The sequence below is a fragment of the Loxodonta africana genome, chromosome 11 (assembly GCF_030014295.1).
Source record: "Loxodonta africana isolate mLoxAfr1 chromosome 11, mLoxAfr1.hap2, whole genome shotgun sequence".
NCBI classification, from domain to species: domain Eukaryota; kingdom Metazoa; phylum Chordata; class Mammalia; order Proboscidea; family Elephantidae; genus Loxodonta; species Loxodonta africana.
This window is the reverse complement of record NC_087352.1, coordinates 48,990,111-49,012,023: the sequence shown is the minus strand read 5'-3', so window position 1 is coordinate 49,012,023 and position 21,913 is coordinate 48,990,111. Positions and strand designations below refer to the sequence as shown.

The 21,913-nt window shown below is 40.4% G+C and overlaps 1 protein-coding gene across 13 annotated transcripts in view; it reads left to right on the top strand.

The window, feature by feature from the left end:
* NEDD4L (NEDD4 like E3 ubiquitin protein ligase) overlaps nucleotides 1-21,913 on the top strand; it is a 373,007-nt gene that overhangs the window by 300,873 nt on the left and 50,221 nt on the right. For all 13 annotated transcript variants that reach the window (XM_010586712.3, XM_010586713.3, XM_023543760.2 and 10 more), the window contains 6 exons: nucleotides 1,393-1,454; nucleotides 1,886-1,988; nucleotides 3,894-4,060; nucleotides 11,562-11,694; nucleotides 12,898-13,074; nucleotides 14,904-14,978. In XM_010586712.3, coding sequence (XP_010585014.1) covers nucleotides 1,393-1,454; nucleotides 1,886-1,988; nucleotides 3,894-4,060; nucleotides 11,562-11,694; nucleotides 12,898-13,074; nucleotides 14,904-14,978 — 717 coding nt within the window. The remainder of the gene's footprint in view (nucleotides 1-1,392; nucleotides 1,455-1,885; nucleotides 1,989-3,893; nucleotides 4,061-11,561; nucleotides 11,695-12,897; nucleotides 13,075-14,903; nucleotides 14,979-21,913) is intronic.

Sequence of the window (21,913 nt, the reverse complement as noted above, 5' to 3'; positions counted from 1 at the left end):
TAAGTAAAAGTTTACAAATCAAGTCAGACTCTCATACAAAAGTTTATAAACACCTTGCCATATACTCCTAATTGGTCTCCCCCTTTTTTTAATGAGACAGTACACTCCTTCCCTCCACTTTCCCTCCTCGTGTCCATTCGGCCAGCTTCTGGCCCCCTCTGCCCTCTCATCTCCCCTTCAGACAGGAGATGCCAACATAGTCTCATGTGTCTACCTGATCCAAGAAGCTCATTCTTCCCCAGTATCATCATCTATCCCATAACCCCCATAGTGCAGTCCAATCCCTGTCTGAAGAGTTAGCTACACATGGTATGGTAACACATCATTATACTATGGTTTGTCTCTCGGTACAAAAGTAAATACTTTAAATTTTTAATTGAAGGGTGTAGGTATTTGGGGTTTTACTATGCGTGTATCCAAAAAACCCAAAACCAAACCTGCTGCCATCGAGTCGATTCTGACTCATAGCAACCCTATAGGACAGAGTAGAACTGCCCCATAGGGTTTCCAAGGAGCGCCTGGTGGATTTGAACTGCTGACCTTTAAGTTAACAGCTGAACTCTTAACGACTATGCCACCAGGGTTTCCGCACATGTATAGTATTTAAAAGTTAATATATATTTTGCCAGTTTCCTAATTTGACCAGCCAACTTTGCACAGTAAAATGACTTCTCCTAAGGTGAACAGAATCACAGTTGCATTCATAGCTTCATGAGCTAAGCACCAGTAAAGGGAGGTTGATGGTGCTGCCTAGGACATCTCCTTGAAGGAGATAAAAAATAAAGAAAAATTGCCTCCAAAGATTAGCTCTTGAATATTTTACCGTTAACTCTATTTTTAAGTGTCTTGAGTCACAAGGATAGCAGGTCACCAGTAACCACTGGGACTTAGAAGTTGATCAGCTCTGAGATTGAGGCCTGCACCCTGCAGCTAGGAATTACAGCTGACAGTGAGGACTGTAATTTTGTCATTTGTCCGTGGCTAGAATTGGCTTCTAGGAACTGATGGTGATAGTGACATCTAGTGGATCTTGAGTAGATAAAGCTTAGTGGCCTCTCAGATGTTTGATTAATTGGCAAGTACTGGTTATGGAACCAACTCCCTTTTCTCCAGTGCCATGTTCCAAGGAAACCCTGGTGGCGTAGCGGTTAAGAGCTACGGCTGCTAACCAAAAGGTCTGCAGTTCGAATCCACCAGGCGCTCCTTGGAAACTCTGTGAGGCGGTTCTACTCTGTCCTTACAGGGTCACTATGAGTTGGAATCAACTCCATGGCAGTGGGTCTAGTTTTGGGTTTAAAACAATAAAATGTATTCTATGTAATCCAGTTTGGTGCATCTAAAATACGAAACTATAAGGAGTATTGAAACTTAACTTACCTCACCTTCCCATAGACAGAAGATCCAACCATGGAGCGGCCCTATACATTTAAGGATTTTCTCCTCAGACCACGAAGGTGAGTTTCGAGTATGTATGTGTGTTTGCGGGCCTGAGTGTGTGTTTCTCCGTATACTTTTTTTGTTTTCTCTGAGGACAATTTCAATTTTTTATATTTCTTCTCATACACTAAAAAAGCCATGATACTCTTTTAAGAACTGTATAGGAATCATACTGACAACAGCAACTCGAAAGATTAGATAGGAACCTTAAGGGGCAATGAATTTATGTTAATGGGGGAGGAACAACTCAGAAAAGGAGGGTGAGAACGGTCGCACAACTCGAAGAATGTAATCTCTGTCACTAAATGGTACATGTAGAAACTGTTGAGTTGATATATATATTGCTCTGTATCTTCTCAACAACAAAATTAATTTTTTTAAGTCATCATAAATATGAAGGATACAACCAAGTTATACCCTTTATAACCAATTTTCGTCTATAATACAGTCACAAATCTCGAGTTAAGGGATTTTTGCGATTGAAGATGGCCTATATGCCAAAAAATGGAGGTCAAGATGAAGAAAACAGTGACCAGAGGGATGATATGGAGGTAAGCTGCAAGCCCTGCTCACTTTTTCTTGCCTACGACCGTATTAAGATTTTACTTTTAAACTTGAGCCTTTATAATTTAAAGAAATTATAAGTTTACAAAGTTTAAAACCTTAAACGTGTCCGTGAATCTGTGTCTCTGAAAGTCTACCAATTTTTTGTTGTTGTTGTTTTGGTAAAAAAAAAAGATGTGCTCTTCATTTTATGTTACAGCACAGATCGTTGAAGAGCCCCCCCCCGCCCCCGCCCCGGCCGCCTTTATAAAAATGCTACACCCACAGCCCACTGACGGACCCGCCCCAATGTGAAATTCTCCTCACACGTCAAATTCTATTATTGCTTTGGATTTTCAGCTCTTTGTAAATTCCTCTTAGCACTTGAAATTGCTTCAAAGTGAATAGCATGTGGATAATGTGATTTAGAAAATCTTTTCCAAGTTTCTTACTCATTTGGCACACAGGTGATAGCATGCATTAAAGAAGCCTTAGTCTAGAAATGCCATTTTGGAACTAGCCATCCAGCAGAAATTTCCTTTTCGCCTTCTTGGCATAGCTGCCTTTTAACTTCCCAGTCACATAGCAATACCTGGGTCCCATTGTCCCTTCTTGACACACCTCGGTCGGTGCGGTTCTATTAGGTGGAGTCTCATGTTGTGAAAATGCCCGTTAAACAAGGCCTCTCTGGTGCATTTCCACATCTGTTTGCAGCTGTTGCCTATATGTGATATGTGTATAATGTGTTATGGGCAAATCCACGGAAACCCCTTCATCCAAGGGGTCCTATTTCCAGACGGTATTGCACTTGTGAGCTTTCATCTTCCCCTATATGTGAAGAGGAGTGAAGTGGGTGGTAGGCAGTTCTGATTGTTAACATTTCGTAAGCCCATCAACAGATTTTTATCTCAAATCCAAGCAATTTTTCACACTCTTCTAGCCTTCCAATTGCAGTGACCAGTGAATTATTTAATTTTCCAGTGACTTTACCAGGGAATATTAGGAAGGGAAGACTTAATGCCTAAAATATGTGTTGCAAAAATGTCACTCCAGCTCTAGTCCCATGAAGCCTGTTTATGTGGAGGTGTAAGTAGAAAGCAGCAGCTTCCAAACATCATCTGCTCCTGACATTGCTCTAGGTGCGGAGTGGGCTTCTTATCTCCTCCTGAGGCCAGCCTCGGTGCCACCCTCCCTGGGGAGTGATAGTGCCCTGGGCCTCCATGGCCACCATGCCATGATTCCTGCTAGAATACACAGGTAGCACAGCTCATCTCCCCAGGTCTCTGTTAGCTCCTGTAGGTGATGAAAAGACAGCAGCTATGATGTAACCCATGTCATTGGCACTCTTTTGTACAATCAGAATACACCAAACCAAACCACATTTCTGTCTAGTCAATCCTGATTTGTAGTAACCCTGTGGGACAAAGTAGAAATGCCCCCATAGAGTTTCCAAGGCTGAAGTCTTTATGGAAGCAGGCTCCTACGTCTTCTTCGCTCTGGGTGGCTGGTAGATTCAAACTGCCAACCTTTCTGAGCACTTTAACCTCTGTGCCAGCAGGGCTTCTCCCACAGTCCAAATAACAAACATGAAATCTGAAGAGTGGAATGTGACAGACTTAAATAGCAACTTAAAAGACGACATGGGACCCAGTACAAATCTGTGTCGCTCCCTGTGACATAGTCATTTTAGAAGGCAGCACAGTTCATTGGCCATTACTCAAAATATTTTTGAATCCCTTCTAGAACTGGTTTTTACCCTTCCGTGGGAATATATTCACTTGTGACACATGAAGCCATTGCAAGACCCAAAGTGCAAAGGAACAAGGAAGAAAGACAGAGAATACACCATAATTGCCTTCTCCTCACGTCTTAAGAAGCAGCCTCGTAATCATCCATTTAATTTCATTCCACAGCATGGCTGGGAAGTTGTTGACTCCAATGACTCGGCTTCTCAGCACCAGGAGGAGCTTCCACCTCCTCCTCTGCCCCCCGGCTGGGAAGAAAAAGTGGACAACTTAGGCCGTACTTACTATGTCAACCACAATAACAGGACCACTCAGTGGCACCGACCGAGCTTAATGTGAGTACCGTTCAGCATTCGGGAACACGTTGTCACACTCTGCAGGATCAGGTACCAGCGTGGCACATCTTTTGTGACCAGGTGGGGAAGTAAATGTCACAGCAACAAAAGCACATGGTTGTAGCACAGCAAGATTCCCCTTCATTAAGGTGAGGAGTACAAGGGTAAGTCAAAAAGTATCACTGCAAAATCATAGAAACCTTACTTAAACAGAAACATCAAAATGTGAAGCTATTGTTTCTCGACATACCCTCCATCTAGATCTGTACACTTCTGGAGGTGGTGTATCCATCTCTCTAACACTTCCCCAGAGAATTCTGTACTCTTCAATTTACACCACCTCAAAATGGCAGTTTTGGCATCCTCAAGGGACTCAAATTGTGTTCCTTTTTAATGTTCTTTGAGTTTTGAGAACAAAAAGAAGTCTAAAGGGGCAAGATCAAGGCTGTAGGGTGGAGGGGGTAAGGTTTCCCAACAAAATTCTCGTAGGACAGCCTTTGCTACCCTCAAAGAACGAGCAGGTGCATTGTCACGATGGGAAAAAAATTCCTTGGTGCAACGTTTCTGACCTTTTTCTCACCAATGCAGTTTTCAGTTTTCTTAAACCCCACGTGATCATCCTGTGTCCTTCAAGCAAATCTATCAAGATTATCCCTTGGGAATCCCAAAAAACAGTCACTGTAACCTTCTGAGTGGTCTTCCCTCTCTTGGCTTATCTTTGAGGTCATCCAGACCTTCCTTAAAATGCTTGATCCATCTAAAAATTGTTGTTTTATGGCATAAAACTTGTTGCAAAGCTTCAGTGATTTGGGAAGATACGCACTTGAGTTTTGTTAAAAATTTGATATTATCCCTGAACTCAAAGTCATTTTTTTCCATGGCACAAAACGTATCCTTTTGTTTAAAGATGCCTTAATGAGCCTAAGACAAGGGTATTACTGAGAGAACTTGTCTGCAGCCGTCCACTGATTGCAGAGTCAGTTTAAACGTTTTGTTTGGAATAAACCCACGCACATGTGAACTGGAACCTGAGTAGCAATACTTTTCAACTTACCCTCATGTGAGAGCCGGTCAGGGTTTGTGAATTTTAAGGAAGATGCTCTTGCCTTCGTATCACATTCTGCTGCTTAAAACATGAACTAGTGATGGTTTAAATTTGTAAGATTTGTGAAATATAAAGCAGAAGTTATTTTTCCTAGATTTATCTTATGTTTGGGGATTATATTGCTTCCTTCCTCTGCTTCTTCTCCTGAATCAATGCAGAGTAGAAAGCAATGAGCAAATTGGGTTTGCCATTTTCTGCTTTCCTGGCCGTTTTTGAATTTTTATTCCCTTTAATTATTTGATTTGGGAACTCTTTAGAAAACTTTTTCTTTTTGAGAAATTTCTGTACCACCCCTTGATACAGTTAGAAGCACAATAGGGTTGCAAAATCAGAATTAGTGATTACTGTTTATTCTAATCCCTTACCAGCCTCAGGCATTCCGTGAGCTGATTACTGGTTTCTTCACATGATATTTTTTGGCTTGGAGAGAAACAAAAACTAGTTGAGCCTCAACTTCTATAAAAACTATTAATATACAGTAAAAGGCAAAAATAAAATATTGAAAGAAGGAAAAGGAAAAATTATCCTAGAAATCATGGGCTTCCTAGTAGCCAAGATAAGGAAGTAACTAACAAAGAATAATATAATTTTTAATACATAAGAAAAAGTGTAAGGTAGGTGAGATTTTTTATGTTTCTTCAACCCAAACTCTAAAAGTTTGCTTATGATGTCTTAACCAAGTGACGTTAGCAATATAATGGATGATGTTCTTGATAGCGGTTTTATCTTTAAAATTTTCCAAGATATTCTGCATATGACTGTGGGTAGGTAGGTGGCCAAGTGATCTGGTCCAGGATTATTTAATTTAGAGATAAAGCTTGCAGGTTCTGGATCAAAAAAGACCAGTCCTCCCTAAGCCCTCATGCGGGCTCTCGTGAATATCAGCCAGCTGTCTTGTCAATGTAAGACTAGACTGCCCACCATGGACACCAGCTCATTGTTCCCTAGCAGACATCTGAAAGACAGCATGAATAGTGTAAATATCGGAAGATCCCTGTGATATTGAACTATGCTTTATTGTAATTTTTTTCCGTAGAAATGGAAATGGTACAGTTGATCCTTTTCAGTTATTTATTGTTGCTTTTTGTTTTTTCAACAATTTCCTTTTGGTTGATGCCCACAGCTATTAAATCCATTATAAGCCATTTGACAATTCTAGCTGTTTGTAATAAAACAAACTTTGGACACACCTTGGGCTTGATTATATGTAGTGATTAGAAGAATCTTGGTAGCAAAGCACCATTACTTAACTTTGCTAAACAACTTAAGAAAGGAGGATCTAAAAGCATAGCACTCTGGAGACAAGAGTGTCACGTAACCTCTGTGGAAAAATAAGCAAATGATCACTAGCAGTGCACAAAGGAAGAAATACGAATAGCCAGTACCTATATGGAAAAGCATTCAGCTTCATTAATGATTAATTTCCATGTACATTGAAGTTTATATTATGGGAATAAATGGGGATAATTACTACTTTGTCTACCTCACAGAGTTGTGGAACTCTAATAAGGGAATTCATGAGAAAACACTTCTTACAATTTTTAAGCATACAATCTTTGCTTTATATGTCTTTGTCCACAAGAGCCAAACCAAAACAAAAGGTATAACTTGTTTCATGCTAGCTCGTCAGTAGTATAGAAGCAACAAGGAAAAAATGTGTTTCTTAATCCCAGTTCAGGTTCACATGCAGTTTAAGGAGAAGTCAATGTGTGACTGTCCCCGTTAGTGACGCAACAATGCCAAAGGGAGAGGCTGAGCCAGGAGTGATGTCGGGAATGGGAGGGGCCCCTCCCTGTCCAAAGGGTGTGCCTTCTAGAAAGCAAGAGAAAATTTAGAGGATAAGGAAAAGGAGATGTTTTCCACGGCAGCCTCTTCATTCCCGTCTGAACTGCTTGAACGTTCAGGGCTCTTTCCTCTTAACTTTATTTGGTTTGTCCAGAGGCCCTTGGGCCTCCCAAAATTATTTTTAAGAATTCTTTTTGTTTAAAGACAATTTTTTTACTGATTCTGTTTTCACAGAATGCCACAGCAGCCTTTGGAGGAAAATTGATGTGATTAAGAAGTGTCTTTTATAAAGAGGCTGAATCTGAGGAAATCAGATAGTGATTACTGTGTGCTGAGCAAAGCATTGAGACTGACCTAATGATTCTCGTCTCTTACCTAGTCTACTGCTGTGGTTGGGCCTCCTCTAGGCTTTTGCCCCAAACCCCAATCCACTTACAGATCTCCACTGACTTCTCATCACCCTCAGGACATGCTAATAAGGTCCTTCTCCTGCCTTGACTTTTGCCAGGCTGCTCTAGGCTTTTGCCCCAAACCCCAATCCACTTACAGATCTCCACTGACTTCTCATCGCCCTCAGGACATGCTAATAAGGTCCTTCTCCCGTCTTGTCTTTTGCCAAGCTGTCATCCACAGACATAAACATACAGCTCAGTCAGTGTCCCAGTTACACATAGTTGCTTTTAGATTATATTCTTTTGTTCCTAGGCCCCGTGGATGTGGTAGTATCTCCCTCCCTTCACCCCCATCCCCACACACACACCCCTAGAAAGAAACCCTAGAACCCTTCCAGTGGCTAACTTCCGACCTCAACCCATATATACCTTGCTCTGGAGAACTATTACCTCTTCTGTCCCCCAGGTCTGGTTTAGGTATCTTTCCCAGGTATCCCTGAAAGCCTTCTGCTTCCCTTATTGCTGTAGCACACGATATTCTAGTTGACTGTTTGGACAGGGACCATGTCTTCTTACTCACACATGTACCTCTAGTAAATCAAAACCAAACCCGCTGCTGTCAAGTGAATTCCAACTCATAGCAACCCTATAGGACAGAGTAAAATTGCCTCATAGGGTTTCCAAGGCTGTAATCCTTACGGAAGCAGATTGCTGGAGCAGCTGGTGGGTTCGAACCACCAACCTTTCTGTTAGTAGTGTTAGAGCGCTTTAAGCACTGCACCACCAGGGTTCCTGTACCCCTAGTGCGTGGTGCAAATTAAATGAATGAATGACTAAAGATGAGTCACATCTGAAATGACTGGGCACATGGTTTAGTGGATTGTCCAGACAGGCCACATTCTGGTCCCAGAATTCTAGAACTGGAAGTGGCCATTGAAGATACTCCAGCCCTCTCAGGCCTGGTGGTGGATTTTGAAATACCCCAAATTTTAGATTTTTCCTTATCCTATTAAAATGTAAACTGTAAGCTTTGTTCTGCAAAACCACAATTATCAAAAATTATGTGAAGAAATTTTATTATGACATTCTGTAATGAAGGTGTATTGTTAAACACGTTTTAACCCTATGTATTAGCTATCTTTCTAAAACACTGAACAGTTTCTCCTGGCTTAGTATAATTTAATGATATCTTGTTTTCACTAGATAACTCACCATTGCAGTCATTCATGTATTGTAAATGTAAATGATCTGAGACGCTGATCTTAATTGGCATTGAACCTGATTGCTTGATAAATTTATGATTTGTCATTGGCATGATTCCCATGAAAGTCAAATGAAGAATGTATATGAGAAATTAATGATTCAAGAAAATTGATGTAGCCTTTCTTATTTTATTCCCTTGTCCCCAGTAAAGACATTTTTCTGTTTTGTCAGCTCAGAAATATTTTAAAATGTTCATCTTTCCATTAGTAACCATTTAAACTTCTAGCTAGTTTCAAAACACCTTCTCACTTATTTGCTTAATTAAATACAAGAGGATTCCCCTGCATGAACATTGTCACATTATCGTTAAAGATCATAAGAGCCCCAGGTTGGAATCTGACAATGAGAGGCATTGTGCTTCTTATGCTATTTAGTCCTTTCTGGTTTCCACTACAAATTCCTTAAGGAGCTCTCAGCTGCTAACTGTAAAGTTGGTGGCTAACCATAAGGTTGGTGGTTCTAACCCACCGAGCAGCCCATGGAAGAAAGACCTGATGTGCTTCCATAAAGATTACAGTCAAGAAAACCCTGTGGGACAGTTTTACTCTTATCACGTGGGGTCACCATGAGCCAGAATTGACTTGATGGCATACAACAACCAAAACCAAACCAAACCCACTGCCATCAAGTTGATTCCAACTCAGAGCGACCCTATAGGACAGAGTAGAACTGCCCCATAAGGTTTCCAAGGAGTGCCTGGTGGATTCAGACCACTGACCTCTTGGTTAGCAGCCATAGCACTTAACCACTACACCACCAGGGGTTCTGTTATATGGGCTTATTGGGTAAGGAAAATGGACATAAGTGATTTTGAACTTCCTTTTTTTAAATATGTCCTTCTAGAATAAAGGAATTTTATATACTTTTGAAAGATATGAGATATAGACATAATAATATTAAAGCCTTATTCTTCTTCGTCTCTCAGAAGTCACTGTAACAATTGAAGTATGTGTTAAGCACCTCGTGTAGACTGGGTACTTATTGGCAGTGTTGATTGAATAAAAACCACAACTGACATTCCAAATGAAATTTTTAAATTTTGATAAAACCCTTGGATATAAAATATTTTCAGGCGAAGTCAGTCATTATAAAGTGAAATTGCTTTCATCCTTAATAAAATCTAAGAAGGTAACAGAAAGCCCCTTTGGCCTTCTTAGACACTACTAGAATATTTTACGTATTTCCTAAATGTGTTCTGACCATTTTCCTTCCAAATTTTTTTCTGTTCTGCAATACATTCTGTGCTTGAGAGTTGAATACCGTATAAAAATGACTGGAGCAACATAAAATCACAAATGCACTATTACATTTTTTAACATGCCCAGCAGAGGGTCATTTTTAATCATTCTGTTTTGATGGTTTCATTAGTACACTTGTTTCCCTTGATTTTAATAATTTTCTCTATGCTCGTAGTTATGTCAGTTGTTCTTAAGATGTTTCTGTTTATTTAGTGTACTTTTTTAGTCTAGTAATTTAATATAACAATAAAATACGTATAAAATTTATTAGAGTACAAAAGCTTATGTATTGTATGTGCAGATACAATAAAACTTCATTCATTCAGATTTTAACAAAAAGAGTTATAATTTAAATGTGGATTATACAGAAATTAACTTTCACACTGTCCTCTTTTACCATAAAATTAATAATTAAGCTGTTTCAGAATCTGGCATTAAAGAGTCACATACTTATTTGGGAACAGTGATGCTAGTCGCAGGGTGTTCATTTTTATAGGGGCCCAGCAGGTTCTTTATTGGATATGGTATATTACAAGTCAGTTGAAGACTGTATTAGAAAATTTTAAAACCTACATTTTTAGAAAGAATATAATGCCAGTTTTGATTAATGCCACCATACTTCAATTTGTCTAAAATAATGAGGTTTTGAAATATTTTTGAATATTGCTACATCATTTTTGCTAATGGAATATGGCATCTCATTGAAAATTCTATGAGCGTTTTCTCAGAAAACGTCTACTCTAGAAGCCTCCAACTCGTGTTTCTCCCAAAGGGTGGTTGCCTGTAATTTATTCCAAAAAAAATTTTCAAGATTGAATCAGTGGTTTCAGGTCCTGAGTGAGAGAGTTTTATGACAAAAAATAGGGTATGAAGTTGCAATGTTCTTCAAATCCCAGTTGATCTGGGAAGTTATTGCCTGATATTTATCTGAATTTTTAAAAGTAGGTTGAAGGAATTCTGAGATTTGGTCAAAATGAAATCCAAAGCAGCTGAAAAAGATTTGTATTGGGTCAGGAACGCTTCCTCCAGGTTCCAGCTTTGAATGTGTACTAACGGTTAAGAACCAAAAGTAAGCTGCCTTGTCATTGCTAGACCCCTAGAGGGGCCACAGTTCACTAACCGGATGTGTGAGCTTACCTGTCACCTCTCCAGTGGCCTGCCTTGTCACTGAGGCAGATAAATGGAGGACATCGATTCCTGTTCTTTCTTAAATACTAAAATTCATTTTGTAATACGTGCATGAAATAGGCTGAGAATATCGTGGCCGATACCTTTAAAAACTGCATTTATTTGGTTGAAATGGACCTAGAACAGTACATTAGCCAAGATATGGTGGAAGAATTCTCATAATAAACAACCAGCTAATTGTCAGTGTTTAAAAGCACGGCATTTTAGTATGTGTAGATTTTTTAGGGTGTCCCTGGCTGGTGCAGACAGTGAACTTGGCTGCTAACTGAAGGTTCAGGTTGGAGGCTCAGGTCCTCTCAGAGGCACCTCAGAAGAAAAGCCTGGCGATCTACTTTTGAAAAATCAGCCATTGAACACCCTGAGGAGCAGAGTTCTACTCTGACACACATGGGGTCACCATGAGCTGGAGTCTACACGACAGCAACTAGTGGTTGTGAGGTTCCTAGTGAGAATTTATTGTTGTTGGAGGGCAAGTTAGCAGTGTCTCTTCTCTTCTTCTCAATTTCCCCCTTAACCTCCGCGCTGCCCAGGGATGTGTCTTCCGAGTCCGACAACAACATCCGGCAGATAAACCAGGAGGCTGCCCACCGGCGGTTCCGCTCCCGCAGGCACATCAGTGAGGACTTGGAGCCCGAGCCCACAGAAGGTGGAGACGTCCCTGAGGTACAAAGTCACTGAGCTGCTTCCAAGTTTTTGAGGTCATCCGGGCTGATTTTATATTGTAATTTCTTTTTTCAGGAAGCCTGGCTTAGAAAAAACAAGTTCTAATTGACTTCCATCTGGGTTTAAAAAAAAAAAAAAACTTAGAAAGTGCTTGCAAAAGCCATGTTTGACAAATACATGTGTCTCTGTATCATTATAAAAGGGAATGACATTATTTTTAGTAAAGAAACTGTAGAAATCTTAAGATATTTTCACTCAATATTTTTCCCCAGGGTCTAACCATATCTCATTATTTGGCAACATGTTTATCATGCTTGAACAATTGAGTGAGCCTCGTTTGAGTCTCAAATACAAGTTTATACCATGGCGTTGTGACTTCTTAAAAGAGATTTATTATTGAGAAAATACAACTTTGAGTGAATAGTTTATAATTTTCCCCTTCATTGTTTATGGTACATTGTTGGGGGAGAAAATTATGAATTAAACAATAAATTAGCAATGAGCAGAATTTCCATGCTTCTTTACCAACTTGTTCACTAACAGGAATCCCTTTTTTTAGGCATTGTGTCAGAAAGATATCATTCATAAAATGTTCCAGTGATCAAAATTGGAAAAGCAAAATTAGTGATTCCATAATAAGTTCACCAAAAGTTACTTTATAATCAGTGTTTAATTATGGCTTATAGCATCTATGCTGTTTTTATTGTGCATTTTCAACAGCATAAAAGAAGAATCCATGAAAATAATTTAAACAGTTCTGAAGGTAATTTTTACTGTATTCATATCCTTGCTGTATGCACACACATAATGATTAAGGATCTCCTAGCTCCCAGACAGATGCATCTCCTAGTTCCTTAGGATATGCAAATAGTAATAAGTTCCAGGAATAAGTCACTGCTCAGAGAGGTGGCATCAAAAAGGGGTTACTAGCACAGTCTTTGGGACCACGCTTCGTTAGTTCAAGTCCTGGCACTGCCACTTACTAGCTCTGCTACCTTGGGCAAGTAATTCCCTGTGCTTCAGTTTCCCCATCTGTAGTCATATCTTCCTCGTGGTTACTGTGAAGGCTGTGTGCTTCATCATAAGTGCTCAATAAATTTTATTTCTGATTACAATAATGGTTATTGTTACAAATTTTTTTGTTGGAGGGATACGGGAAGATCCCAGTTGTAGTATTTACCACAGTGTCTCATTCCTTGAAAGCCGTGGGAGACCATTTCAGAAGAAGTGAATCTCACTGGAGACTCACTCAGCCTGGCCCTGCCACCCCCGCCGTCCTCCCCTGTGTCTCGGACAAGTCCTCAGGAGCTGTCAGAGGAACTAAGCAGAAGACTTCAGATCACTCCAGATTCCAATGGGGAACAATTCAGCTCTTTGATTGTAAGTAATGATCTTGTTTGATCAAGAAGTCAAGGAACATGATTTATCATTTTTTTGTTCCTTTAAGAGAACTGTGCATGCAAATACTGACCAGGGTTCTTCTAGCTCCCAGATAACCCTTTCCCTCCTTTCCTGAGAGAAGCAGGACTATACCAAAATTAGCCCAAGCAGGTCAGGATCTTTCTTGATTTGTAAAGAACTCAAAGCAGTAAGATTCTATGAGTTTTGCAGTTGTCAGCTACGTAGAACCCTTTTTTTCCCAGTCAGAAGCTCGTAACTAGTACCTCGGTCACAGAGGTAGTATTTTACACCAGGACTTGGGGGACAGCAGTCCTCCTAATCAGTCCTCTTAAGTCTTACCCTGCATGCTTTATCATTGCTGGTTCACAGATGAAGGCGTAGTGTTGAAGTGACCTGCCTATGGTTAGAATGGGAGGTAGAAGACATCTAAGTCCCAGAGTACAAATCCTTGAGAAGGGTTGTAACTTGTGACACTAACATCAAGGTAGAATTTGAACTTGGATACTCAGCCATCTGATAAACTCCTTCCAAGGAGCTCCAGATGGGGCCAGGCCCTGATGAGAAGCAGGGGAATGAGCCATGAAGACCTAAATGTAGCGGCCCCTTAGTGTTTACAGTACAAAACTGCAGAAAAGTCCATGGAAATTCTTGCTCTTGCACAGAATTGAGAACAAATATAGTCTCAGTGTTTCTCGAGTAATTGAACTTAAAGATGGACTATAGTAAATGATGGTGGTCATGCCAATGAAAATGGCATCCTAGAAAAAACAGTCATTATTAGCATGGTATCAGTGCAGAGGATAGGAGGACTGCATCAAATGTAGAAGCAGTAGGCATTCAAACAAAACGGTTACTCTCTCAGTGACGGTGTATTTATTTAAAAAGACAACATTGGCCCATTTTGCATGAGTTGCAGTAATTATTCAGTTAACGTGGTTTTATATTAAAGTTCTATGAATGTTTTTTAAAAAGAGAAATACCGCTGAGATGAAAATTTAATTCTAAAGGGACAAGAACAAAAGAGCATGCGTGTGTGGGATATTTGAACTGGTGAGACTGTTGCTATGGAAACAACATAAAAAATGAAGCTTTATATTTGAAACCTATGAAAGAAAGGAAGTACCACAGAAACCATAGCAGTTGTACACGTTTAGTCTACCAAGTGAAAAAAAATCCATTTTTTTCCATACAAATATTAAGCTAGCATTTCTAGTAATTCTTATAGGGAGCTCCTGCATTTGATTATTCTAGGTGCATAAAATATCCTTAAGACCCAAGTGCAATGTTATATTATTTTAAGAATCTTTTCTTCAAGTCTGGTCAAACTGTTGAAGAGTAAGTAGGAAAGAGAAGAATACAGCACTCTTCTCAAATTTTGTTCATCAGGGCCACTCTCTATTCAAGGAGAGTAGCATGAACTTGTACTAAGGAATAAGTCCTTTGCACTAACCATTGTGGAAGACACGGAAAGCCCCCTGCCCTCTGCCCTGTGGCTTGATGGCAACTGGTAGGGTTACAGTGGCCTGATGAATCTCCTTTTGTGTTTTTGCCTTCTTTTATTTTTGCCATTAGTTCTATTAAGGACTCACTGAAACCTCAGTCAGCTTAAAACACTGAGAATTAAAATGAAAGGTAACTTGACTTCTTAAAGGATTGCTTCCTTTGCTCTTAAAAAGATGGCGATTTCATTTAATTATCCCTTAATATCTAAGGCAGTGAGTAGAATTGAGGGAGGTGTTTTTTAAGCCAATGAAGCTTGTTTCTCAGAATACATTTTCCTGATGCTTTCTGTCCTTTCCCGTCTCCAGCAAAGAGAGCCCTCCTCGAGACTGAGGTCATGCAGTGTCACGGACGCGGTGGCCGAGCAGGCTCATCTACCACCGGTAACCTATGCTCATTTTCAGTCATCACTTGATTTTTTCAACCTTTACTTAAAATCACCTGGGCTGCTGAGAAAGAGTTTTTCCTGTGCAAATCCGCTTCGCATATAAATGAGGCATTTTAACCCTTTCAAGATGCTGTTACTTTCTCCTTTTCAATTTCTTTTGATACTATGTGTTTTCAGTAACGGAAGACATACTGAATCAAGGAGTCTTTCCAGATGCGATAAAATATGGTGCATGATTTATGGGACTAAAATGTCCCGACAGTAATTGTGCCTTCCATTTGGCTCCACTGGGCACCTTTGGTTTTCCTAGCAAATCGCCCAAGAGAGTAGATTTCCAATACAGAGGGTTGTTACTGCCACCAAAGTCTCTAAAATGCTAAAACCTTCATTGCTTTAGTTTTTCACCCAAATTAATACCAATTCTGGTGTGCTCATTTGACTGAAGGGGCACATTAATAGTCTCCCTCCGTCCTTTTTTTTTTTGTAATACATCCTTCAGTCTCTTAAATCTGTGCTCCAGCGAGCTATATGTGGAGAACATGTGGAATCTCTTTCAGGAGAAAGAACTCTTCAGACTTGGCAGCCAAATGTCCCTTTCCATTTACCAGTGGCCTAAACCCTCAACCCCCAAAGCCTCTGTACCCTCTTGAAAGGCAGCTCTACTGACTAAAGAATTGGCTATAATTTGTTCCCACCCTCCTATAATTTTAATAACTATCAGCAAATAATGGAAGCATAGGAGGTTTAGTAACAGGACGCAGACCGGAGCTGCCTTGGAGAGATGTTTGGTGCACACATTAAAGGTTTCTTCATTTGGAGGTGAAAATATTACATGGTTTTAACATGACCGATTTGATGTTTGACTTTGGCCAGTTTTTTTAAATTACTACAGATCCTTGATCATTTTTAGTAGTGATACATTTATTATATATGAATTTGGGAAAAAAATTAAAGAGTCCACTTACGGTTTTTGAAATCACAGTGTCTTCCTGATTATGTATGTTATTGCTCTTCTTCAAAGGGTGTTTTTGCCTCAGTTTTAGTTTTTTATGTTTAAAAAACAAAATGAGTATGCTAATGAATGAAGCAATCAAAACGGTTAAATTGTGGCTTAAACCAAATGGGCTTGGCATGAGCATCCTTTCTGGCATTGTTTCAGTGCAGACCACCTGAAAACACAACAATCCACGGTGCTGGACTGGGGGGCTGTTTACAACCAAATGATTCTGTGATATTCTCTGATGAATTAATGGTACTTTCTCTCTCTTTCAAAATCAATGTCAATTTCATATGTGAAAGAGCTCACTTTATCCTGGAAACTGATGATTCGTTTTTCCTTGAACTCCATCAGGCTGTGCACTCACTGACCACTGGTGCCTCTTACTTGAGTTTCCAGTTTGGCAGGTTTAAGAATCTGCCAATTATGTAATAAGATCCCTGGGTAGTGCAAACAGTTTGCACTCACTGCTAACCTAATGGTTGGTGGTTTGAACCCACCCAGTGGCACCATGGAAGAAAGGCCTGGCGATCTGCTTCTGTAAAGATTACAGCCCAGGAAACCCTATGAAGCAGTTCTACTCTGTAACACATGGGGTCGCCATGAGTCAGAATTGACTCAGCAGCGGGTTTGGTTTTGATTTTTTAATTATTTAATAGTAGGGTAAAACCATGGAAGTTTTCTTTTTTTTTTTTTAAGGCATCTCACTTTGTTAAGGTGGTCAGTTCATTGGTTACCTAAATCAGGTTGCAACCTGAGCCTCCTCTGGGTGGACAGGGGGAGTCACAGTCCTCTCTTTGCTCTGGTCATCAGTGACTGCTCAGCTTTATTGGACAGGGTGGATTTCACAGATTCTGATCTTATGTCACCTGCCTTACTGTGCCCCAATCACACTGATTTCTGATTCAGTAAGCAATGGGTCACCTCCCTAAATACATCTCATTGATGTAAATTATCATTTAACAGCCAAGCACCCCCACTAGGAGAGCGCGTTCATCAACTGTCACAGGTGGTGAGGAACCAACGGTAATGACACACTTTATTTTAGACATTAATGGCAAAACTCTGCAGGTTGATTTTAATATTTTGTATAATGGTAGATTTACCCTTTTTTTTTTTGGTAATAAGATCAGCTTCTTTGTGCTACAAAGCTGCACATTTTTTGGTTTTGTTTTTTAAACCTCTCATCCCCACATTGTTCAAAGGTACTGGATAAAATGGAACCATTTTTAGCCCCAAATAATTTTGTTAGAAACACTGCCAAGCTTTGATTACATGTTCCGAATTTGACTGTCTAGAATATATTTTTGCCTTTTAGTGTTTTTACTCCTGGTAAGCTTTGCCTTTTGTTAGAGTGCTTGATTAGAGTAATCTGGTTGAAAGATAATCAGAAAAGCGACAGGAGTGGCGTGAGATTGTACACGTGAATTCTCAGTTGTGCTCAGGGCCATTCTTGTGTATTACCCATGCCGCCTTAACTCTGGGCTCAACTTTCTGTATCACCAGCATGAACCAGGGGCCTTTCTCTGCCATTAGAGGCTCTACTCAGGAATGAACAAGTGTTCTGAAAAGTCCAGAGCAAGGGGAAAAGTATAATAATGTTAATTGGTCTAGGGAAAAAAAAGAAAATACGGTATTCCTGTAAACCATGTTTCTATTATTTTCATTATTATTCATTATTTTAGATCCCTTATACTATTCATGTTTGTGAGTAACGTAGACTGTTTTAATTGCCTCTTTTTCTACTTGCCCTAAATACAGGCTTACTTGTAGCTTATGCTTTGAGCTGCTCGAACTATTCGAGGAATTTTCCTCATTGTCTCACCTTAGTTGTTTGTGGTATAACTACTTACACTTGTGGTGAATAATTTTAACTACTTATACAACTGCTGATTTTCTGCACGATGTTGGTGACTTATCGGAGCAGTTGAGCCATATTGTTAAGACTTAAGCTCAGCTTTGTACAGAGGAACGTCAAATTGGCGGTCAGCAAAAATCAGCCCAATTTAAGGCATTGAGCTACAGGGGTGTATGTGAAAGTCATGTATTGGATAAGCCAAGCTTAGCCTCCAGAATAATCCAAGGAATTCTAAATGAACCAGCGTATTTCCCACTGTGCGCCAATAATTCACATGGGAGTAGTGGAGCTATGAAGCACCATTTCTTTTTTTTTTTTTTTAAGTCATTTTAGTAGATTTCTGTGTTGACGAACACCCTCTATTTATCAAGCGTTTTTGCATTTTATTGGCCTTGGAGCCTGCCTTGAGCATTGAGCTATTGTCATAGTTGATGGTATTAAATGACAGGATAAGCTGAGTGCTGGTGAGTGTTGCCTGGCAGGACAACATGGTTCATCTGAATGAGACCCTTTCTTGCCTTCTTGCCTACATTTCTGCCCTCAATCAGTAAATTAAAAATATGGCTATAGTCTGGGTTTTGATTTTCAAAGACTTGACAGTAGGAATTCCTAAAGGTTTTACCTACACTCATGCTCCTGTTACCTCGTGTTCTTTTGGTTGTCATAAGCAAACTTACTTTATGGCTACCTTAGACATTTAGGTATGTTTTAAAGTATCTCATATGCTTCTCTTCTACCCCACTATCCCTTGTCACGAATGCTCTTCACATTCTCTTTCCCAGTTCCATCTAGCTGCATTCTCCCCTCTTTTACCTCCTCTCCCCACCCTTCTCCATGTCAGTCCCACACTCAAGTGAACCCTTCTATCCTGCACCCTCTCACACCCTCATCACGTATTGCTGTGCTCTCACTACATATATGTATATACACATGCATGCACATATCATGCTGATTTGTTTTAGTTTTAGAAAACGGGATCTTGTGCACATCTTACTCAGCAGCTTAATTTTTTCACTTATGGCCAGGATGTGTTAATAATTACCTGATATTCACTGGGGGGCACACACAACAATTAATCTTCCCACACTGAAGGCCATTCCTTCTCTTGCAGACACACACACACACACACACAGCCCTACACTTTTGGTACTACACACACCATGTTGCAATAACCATCCTGTTATGCTTACTTGTCCATGATACTACTTTTATATCTATTGTATAGTGAACAGACTGTGGCGTGCAGTGTAGTATAGTGTAGTTTCTTCCCTGTGGAATCACAACCTTTTGACTTGCAGCAGATAGACACTAGTGTCACTTCCCCGCAAGCTAAGCCAGACCCCTCTTGTGATATAAATGGAGGAGAGTCCTTTTGTTCTTTGCTGCATGTATTCTAAAAACACACTGAGGTGACAGTATGGCAGGGTTTGAGCGAGTGTTGAAGAATCTGATAGTCAGTGCCGACGTAGCTATCCTCTTTGAAGCATATTGAAACTTTAACAGTTTATGCATAATTGAGCAACGGAAACTGAGCTGCCACGTAGCCGTAGTCAAATGGCTATTTGGGAAACCCAACACTGTTTTCGGTCCACAGGCGAAAAGCCCTGAAATGTTAAATGATGCTAACTAGCAGTTTATAAATTCTCTCTTGAGTATTTGTTGCCTGAGGTAGTTGTGTAACTTGCACACACACAGGATGCAGTCGAGGCTGGAAGCATCCATGGATCTGTCCTTAGAAGCCAAGTCCTGCCTCCTCACTAGCTGTGTGTGCTAGGAGACCAGGATTTGAGCCACAAATGGAATCGTCAGCACAGGTTGTTCTCTGTGGTCATTTGAAGAGAAGGCTGCAAAGAAACATTTTAATAACACCGTCTCACATAAATGTAACTAAATTATAGGTTGCCAGTTCAATTCTCAGTAGAAGGCAGAATGAACATTTTAATCAAATTCAGTGTTCTCTACTACCCTCCTAATTTTCCTTAAAGTGATTAGACCTATTAACTGTGGCTCTGTGCAAGTAACCTGGTTGCGGGAGTACTGGGCTGGAAGGCATACAGCTTTAGAATCCCATGCTGAGATTATCCATGACACATCCAAGTTATTTTGGTTTGCTGTTGCCTCATAAATATCCTTCCCAGGGATGCTTTAACTGTAAAAATATCCTTAAGGTTTCCAGAACAGTTTCCTGAGGGCATATCTAATTGCCTCTCCCAAAAAATACTCAACAGGGAGGAGGGAAAACAACAAATTCCATTTGGTGTTCCATTTAGCTCAAGCAGTTTTATTAATCATGTAAACAACAGTGGGTCAAGGTTTGATAGCATATATTTTGCCAACAATATGAATCAACTATTAACTTAGATTACAACTTGGGTTACTAGCTTAGGTTAGTTCAGAGGGATGGACTTTTTTAGGCTCCCAGATAAAAAGTAGCCTGGAGAGAGCTTTTTGGTATTAGTAGTGTCAGAGCTGGAAACGGAGGGAGGAGCTTCAGGTTCTGTATTAACTCATCTGTCTTTAAGATTCATGAAAGCATTAAATCTGCCATTCGACGTTTATTTTACTCTGATGAATCTCCACACCTGGATCCAGGATGCTCGATGGTCAGAATCTTGGAGTGACCTTGCTGGGGCCTTTAGGACTTTACCTGGAAAAACATCAAGGAAAGAGTTGCTACAGTTTTAGCAGAAAGCTTTCTTAAAAAACAACCTTTCCTTGCCAGTAAACATCCTTTAGAAATAACCACTTAGTCAGCTGCTTCCCGGCCCCAGTTAGTTTCTCTCTGGAATGTACTGTTGAGCTCATGAAGCGTAGGACATGGAGCCTGTTTCAGTGCAGTCCCCAAATCACGTGGCAGTGTTTTGGTTGTGCTTTCAAGGACCCATGAGTCGACCAACCCTGTGATTGGGACCTTCTCTGCCAAGGCACGTGGTTAGTCGTGAACAGAAAGAGATGGGATGTGAAGCAGGAGAAGTCGTTTTAGGAGAAGGTTTACATCCTCAGCCCAATATCAAGAAAACCATACCTGTTAACTAACCATCTGTAGGGTCAGGAGCTCCTAGTTAGGGTAGACAGTACCCAAAAGAGAAGCAGCCCCCTTTGGTAACCTCACGTAAGAAGTTATTGCTGATGTTTGACCTCTTCTTTCTTTCAAATGCTCCCAGGAGCCTTGGCAGCCGTGGTTGGCTTCTTGCTTCTGAGCCGCCCCCCTTAGAGCTGCACCCCTTTCCCCAGTACGGGTCTTATCTACAGTGTCTTTAGAGCCAGGATTTCCTGGGACAGTGCTGATCTCAGACACTCAGACTCGTTGCCTCTATAAATCATTGAGACATCTTGTTAGTTCAGTATTTCTCCATCCAAGCTACATTTCCCAGACTGCCTCTTACAAGCAGAAGCATCTTGGCAATCCTTTTGCGATCTAGTTTGGAGTTTAAAAAATAAAATCACATTACACTGGGCTTGTCTCTCAGATCGAGTAACTGCCTGTGCTTCACTTTTTAGAGAAACTGTACATTGGTTGCTGGGGTAAATACAGCCTCGGGTGTATTTGGAATTCTTACCTCTAATTCCCAGGCGATTTCCTGGGCTGGGACAGCCGAGGTGTCCTGGTTGTTCCTCCTGATTGTATGCTGCCAGGGTGCGTGCAAACCTCCTGGAGAAGAGGCCCTACATGCTCCCTGCCCGCCACCCCAGCCTCCCCAAAGCTACAGTGCAAGGACCCTGCACTGAAAGAAGCTAGGAAGAAGAGCTAGCAGAGGATCACATGGCAGCTAAATTGAGGGACAAAAAATGCCCAGAGTAGCTCTCTAAGAGATGGCTAACATCAGCAATTTGAAATACCTTTTGAGTTCTGCGTGGCTTGGAGGTAAAGATTGGTAACTGAAACAGATTCCAGTATTTTCCGTCTTTCTTTTTAATCACATTAGCGTGGACCCTTTATATTTAACAGACTTCAAAGTCTGAGAACTGAATTCTGTAAAAAAGTGAAGACTGCAGCTGCGTGGGGTTCATCTCACAGTAGATTTGAAGCCATTGGAAATTTAGTGCTGTTTTCCAAACCCCACCCTTTTTTTTT